The sequence below is a fragment of the Lepisma saccharinum genome, chromosome 19 (assembly GCF_977018435.1).
Source record: "Lepisma saccharinum chromosome 19, izLepSacc3.1, whole genome shotgun sequence".
Taxonomy (NCBI): domain Eukaryota; kingdom Metazoa; phylum Arthropoda; class Insecta; order Zygentoma; family Lepismatidae; genus Lepisma; species Lepisma saccharinum.
Window position 1 is genome coordinate 39725832 of NC_139247.1, and position 6832 is coordinate 39732663.

At 36.6% G+C, this 6832-nt stretch overlaps 1 protein-coding gene across 1 annotated transcript in view; it reads right to left on the reverse strand.

Annotated features, from left to right (window-relative positions):
- LOC146002999 (homeobox protein Nkx-2.5-like) overlaps positions 1–4009 on the reverse strand; it is an 84348-nt gene extending 80339 nt beyond the window's left edge. The window contains exon 1 of the mRNA XM_083141157.1: positions 3607–4009. Coding sequence (XP_082997283.1) covers positions 3607–4009 — 403 coding nt within the window. The remainder of the gene's footprint in view (positions 1–3606) is intronic.
- Positions 4010–6832: the final 2823 nt, after the last annotated feature.

Here is a 6832-nt window from a genome sequence, read left to right on the forward strand (position 1 = left end):
ATTACAGCCCCCTCCGAAAGAAATAGTATTAATTGGAATTTTTCAGTATTCAAATGCGACAATAAAAATCAACACTTAATAAACTAATTTAGATAATGATATTGGCTTGAGAAAACTACAATATTCCATTAGATTCATTACAGCTAATTTAAACCTAATTATATATTTATACTCTCTGATGGCGTAATGGTCTTCGCCTTGTAATCAAAGGATCCCGGGTTCGATACCCGCTGGAGGCCCATAGTGGTTCGGATCTCACTTTAAACTGTAGGTCCAGTCCCGATTAGCCTTTCTGCGCATGAAGTGGACTGAAAAACAACTCAAATAAATTATTATTTATGAGCGTGCCATAGTTTATTTATTTTTGTCTAATTTCAATTGTGCATAATGAAGTTTGAAAAAGTAGAAAGGCATTTACGAGTTAAATTGTTGGGATCAGGGCATCGACTTTGAAAAAAGAATTTACCGGACCGCGGTCAGACGAAGGCTGGAAGCCACTAGTCTATGGTTGATTGAAATTAAAATTGTGGATGGTCAACACTTAGGCTATTTGCAACCGTCACAATATACGGGTCCCTGAGGACTAAAATCTAGTTAAAAGCTGAGGCTGTAAAGGACCACTCAGCACACAGGACAAAAGGGCCCCACAAAAGATCATTCTTGTCGTGGCTCCAGGCGCCAGAGATTCGTTAGCCTGCAATATTGCAGTTACCGGGGCACATATATTTTGACTCCAATAACACATTAACGTGCATAAACTGCAAATGATGCACTTTTTGTTGTGTCAAAATACACACAGAAATGCATAAAGGGACACTATTATCAGCTGGTGTACCTTGTGATGCATTAAAAATGCATCAGTTGGGAAGATCAGACAAGATCACTTTTAAAGATTAAAAAAATACACATTTAGCTTTGTCAATTGATGCATTAAAAGTGTAATTTTGTTATCTTTGAAATACTTTCGTCTGATTTTGCAAATTGATGCATTCAAAGTGCATTTTATGTATTTCTGTGTGTATTTTGACACACCAAAAAGTGCATCATTTGCAGTTTATGCACGTTTGTGTGTTATTGGAGTGAAAATATATGTGCCAATTGATACGTTTTGGGTTCTGTGTGATACGTGGAAATGAGGTTCATTTTTGGTTACCGTGCCATATAGTGACCCCTTTTACATCCGTTCTGGTTTATGGGAACTGAACAACCGGCACATTCTTCACGTTGCAATATCTCTGAAACTTTTCGAGCCATAAATGTAAAACTTGGCGAATTGAAATATTCGCAGATTATTAATTATCGTCTTTCATCGGACCGATCGTTCACAAATTGTTCACAAACTACATACTATAAATAAAAACATTGAACTTGGCGCATTGAAAGCCTATATCTATCTAATATTAACATAATGCAGAGTGTCTGTCTGTGGAGTCAGGCTATACAGTGTCGCAATCACATTTCCCCCCCCCCCGCCCCCTTTCGACGGAAAGCAATTCTAAAGGGAGGGACAAACATTGAAGTAAAGAAAAGCAAGGCTAGCAGAATTTTTCTTCCATATGGCCAAGAACACCATCATAAATTTCAAAATTTTATGCAAATAAAAATACGTTTCCTAAATTTTGTTTTGTTCGCTTCGCTCGCAATGTTCTTCTTTTCTGTAATGCATTGGAATTTTCCAGAGAGAGAAGTAAGACCAAATATTCAGACTGTTGACGTTAAACAGTTTTGTTTTAAATGTATGAACAATCGTTTTGAGGAAAAGGAGCACACACATGTGAGAGACAATTTGTCATTTTTGCTGTTGGTTTGTTATGAGGTGAAGGAATTGATTATGTAATGTATGTATTAAAGAAACATTGAATAAATGCACAATTTAGTGTTAACATAATGTATATGTATTTTCTAATTTTACGTTGCTCCATGTTGGATATGTGTAAAACATATGTTGTACATGAAAGTTACACAAGTCATATGTAGAAAAAGAATTATATTAACTTTTGTCTTTCAAGAATTAAGTTTGTGTACTTGTTTTCCATTATTAGCTAATACGAAATTCTACGTGTTGAATAAATACCATGATAAAATCCCAATAATAATAATAATATTGGCACGTTTATCCTCCTGGCACTCCCCCCCCCCCCAAGACAAAAATTGGTGGTTGCACCTCTGAGGCTATAGTATCAAGCCTTCCATAACTTGAGGATAAAGGCAGAAACTAACTTGTAGTTTCGTGCACATTGAAACATATAACATAGGCTAACTATTTCTTTCGACAATCGAACCTTTCCATACTTGTTTTTTACTCTTAATAAACATCTAGGTAAATGGGGATACAGAAAATGCACTGCAATTATAAGCATATTAAATTTTGTTAGATATGTAAATATATATTTAGTTATTTTAATAAAAACATGGAATTAATTATGGACAATTGTGAAAAATGGCAATTTTCATTAAGCAAGCGGCTCACCTAGCTGAATAATTTACGGGTCATTCCACATCAAATCAACGCAAAAATCTAAGATCAACTCCGATTTCGATGAAATTTGGTATACACCCTTCCTTTATGGTTGAAAGAAACCCCCTAAATTTTTTTCACTATCTCAAACGGTTTTCATTTTACAGCACTTTGAAATGTCATCATATCAGTGTTGTCTGTCACTCTTGAGACCCTCGACACAAGACACCCTTGCTTACATTTTATTTCTTTTCTCCTTAACCAATCATCAGATCTCTTTGAAATTTTACACAAAGTTCAATGAAATAATGAGGATTTCAGAAAAAAATACATCAGCACTCAAAAAATTTTGCAAATGCCTATAAAAAGACTAATAATGGATTTGTAGCCTAATTTTTGTGGTGGGAAAACTAGGTTACGAAAATTTGAATTTTCATCATGTGGGTATGATGGAACCAAAAACATTTTATGTTGAAAATCATTGCAAAGACATGCTCTCTCTCTACAAAAAATAAAATTTTTGGTTTTTTTATTCCTTCTAACGAAAATTTGACGTTCTTTTGGAAATTGACTAAAATTTCAGGGTCAATCCGTACCAAATGGTCAAGCACTGGTCGTTCGACCATTTTTAAAATTTTTGATTTGTTTGTCGTTGTAACCCCTGTAAAATTCAAATATAAAATATGCTTTATATTTTTGTTACCAAAACAATGAACTATCAAACTTTCTTTTTAAGCGTTAAAACGTGAACCTCCACCTGTTGTCCATAAAGGCAGATTTATATTAACTGAAACTGCGTTTAATATGTATATTTATATTAAAAATGCAATGGATTTCACGGCGAAATCCTGAGCTTGCATTCTCTATTGTTGTCAAGAATGTTAGAATAATAAATACGTTCTCTATTGTCAAAATTGAAAGTAGAGTACAAAAAGAGAATAATGCAGATGAACGAAAACCCGTTGGTGCATGAATATGAAAAATATTTGAAAATATGGACAATATATGAAAAAATATGGAAATTAAAAATAGCATTTTTCCAACTTACTTGCCACGATTCGCAAGGATAATACAAAATGATTCATTTTAGCAAGAGATGTATTTACATGTAAATCCATTCGCTGGTTATAAGATGTTATGGTACTTACTGTTGTTCGAAATGTCAGCAGTCGCCCCTTGGTTTCCATAGTTCGCCCCTTCGTCAGGAAAGGGTGGACAGAGATGACTCAAATGCTGCACATGGGGTGACGTCAGGGGTGGTAGAGCCGAGGGTTGAACCGGGACCGTTGGCTGCTGAGGGACTGGTGACGTCACCTGGCACGACTGGTAAGCGGTTGTAAGGTCTGCAATGGGCAAGTAGTCCTTGTGACCCAGGTAGAGGTCATGATCTGTGATACCTGCCAGAGGATCTCCTGGTGATTCCAGAACCATGGAACCATCATCCAGGAAGAAGCTGTGAGGGTCCAGTGGACCCTGGTCTGCTAGATTCAGGATGTCTTTGACTGAGAACGGTGTGGCAAGGGAAGAATATCCGTTGTGGGTGGACAACATTGTATCTTGGCTTCCAAGTAGTCTTTTGGTGGAGTTAGAACACAGCCACACTAATAAGAAACTGCTTCTTCATGTAATTGCACTGCTGTCTCGAATTGCTTCTTTTTCTAAATCACTACCACTAAACTGGATGAAGTTTTGCCAATCTTTGTATGGTTAAGAACAGTGTTTGTTAACAATATAAACAAGCACAAGAATGTATTCCTTCAATGCTTTGTCTGGAAACACAATTGTTCATCATACACTTTCAGAACATCCTAAACGCAATTGTTCATCGTACACTTTCAGAACATTCTAAACGCAATTGTTCACCATACATTTTCAGAACATCCTAAACACAATTATTCATCATACATTTTCAGAACATCCTACAGTTTCGTGGAGCAATTCTTATTGAGTTTCGACGGCTGAGATATCAACGTGTGTTTTCAAAGATGCACAGAAATTATCGAGTCTGCAATGTCAGGCTTAATGGACACTCTGAAATTTTGCACACACCCTCAAAATAGCAGCAATATGTCAGGGGAGACAAACCAGTGTGCGTGCTCTAGGTTTGCTTTAAAATGTCCGCTAGAACACTTGTTTGCAAATAATAACGCTAAAATCAGTCAACTGTATCACTAGCAATTGCTAAATTGTTTGTCTGTATTGTTACACATGATATTGTACGTCAATACTCTTCCAGTCATACCTTGTCACACTTGACACTCCACGTTGCCAACTGACATAGATGAATCACCACTTCACACGGAAACACTACTCACTATAAAGAGTCCAGATGTACCACTTTGCAGAATTCACACTTCATTTCGGATCTTATTGTCAGAACCATTCAGCCATCTAAATCGTCAGGAGGAGTATTCTGTGGAGAGGCTCTTAACAGAGTACACTGTGCTCTTGATGCCAATTGCCTAAGATCACCGAAGGATCAATTTGTGACAAACCGGTCAAGTGGAAAGTGAACAAGAAGATGAACTCTTCAAGTGGTTCCCACTTCGCTAGGGCCACTGGAGCCGTGGTCCAGCGTCGGCGATGGAGGGAAGAGGGGCAGATGATACGGCCGCGCCCACACTGCCTGCTCGGCCAATAGGACGGCGGGAGATGGATGAGGGATGTGTTTATTGGCGTGCCAGAAGGATAGAAGGGTGGCGCCCGGTTCTCACGTACCTGTGTGTGTGGGGCCAAGGGGGGGGGGGCTTACCTTGTGCGGTCCATAGGAGTGATTGGGTTACGTATGGAGTTGCGACTTCAGTAAACGGGCACGTATTTAGAATTGAACCGGTGAGACCAAGAAGGGACTTTTTGAACAAAATTGGCTGAATACTTTGAATACATATCAGAGCTAAAATAAAGGTTTTAGAAACAAACCACTTATGGAATATTGTTGCTATGGTTACGATGAATAAGTTTGTAATTGTAAGTTTCTTCAACCGGCTTTTAGTTTTGGTTGCTATGAGTTTTTTTTTTTTTTTTTTATATATCCCGAAAGTCAGGTCGAGTATCTTTCCCTTCTTGGTCTCACCGATTCAAATATATTTCGGGAAGGGAGGTCCGAAACAAGACTCTCAATATTAATAATATAAATGAGTGAGTATAATTTATACTCACGCATTATATAATAATTAATAATAATATATAAATTAATTAATATTCAGAGGCACCAAAACCTTATTTCTGATTACGTAAGCGTCGCGTGAGTTTTTGTTTTATGTCAACTTTATGCACAGAAAGGCTAATCGGGACAGGATCTACAGTTTAAAGTGGAATCCGAGTCTGTTCGCCTCCACTATATAGTTGCGTGCCTATTGTTTTAAAAAAGTTGGATTTATTGTTATCAAGAATTAATTGAAGTTACTGGTCCATAGATTGCAAAATCTTGTAGCAATTTCTAATGTTATTTTGATATGTAGGTATTTAACAAACACATACCTACAATGAAAGTATTCTCTGAATGGAGTGTAGAGGGCGCCAAGGCACCTGTTAATAATGTAGTATTATTATTGCGTGAATAGGTATAAAGACTGTATAAGAATTTAAATATATCAGCACGTAATCATCATCTAGCATACCTGTAGTTAAGATAGCCAAAATTTGTATAAAAATCAACTGTCCTGGCAAGGAAGTTAACGTCGAAAGTGAATGGAATTGAATATTTATTGAATAACAAAAAAAGGATGTCCAGTCAATCCTCCAATGAGTCGAAATGCTGTGCAACTACGTATTATATATTACCCAATAAAAGAGAGAAATAAATAATGATACATTTTATGTCAAAGATAATTTAGTGAGACAAAAGATTTGTTGTAGTAGGGGGGTATGGAACAAAATTAGTATTTTTTTACTATGGATATCTTACTGAGTCGGCAAGTTTTTTTTGTACATGATTATTGCAAAAAGAAAGTGTAGATTAGCTGATGAAGTTACACATCCTTAATATAGTTCTTTCCACTTAACGATCAGATTTCTACACACAGAACTCAAAGTGTGTCAATTGACACACAAAAGTGCATCATTTTTTTTGACTCCAACGACACATTAAAAATGCATCAAACCAAAAGATCCACCTAAATGCATCAAAATAAATGTGTCAAATGATTCACTAAAATGCATAAAACTGGATGATGCACCTAAATGCATCAAAATAAATGTGTCAAATGACACATTTAAGTGGATATTTTGTTTGATGCACCAAAACGTGTCGTTGGAGTCAAAAAATTTGATGCACTTTTAGTGTGTAGAGTGACGCGTTTAAGTGCGTTAGGGTGACACGTTTAAATGCGTCAATTTTTTTCCTTTTCTTGCTCATGGGGGTTGCATACCTGC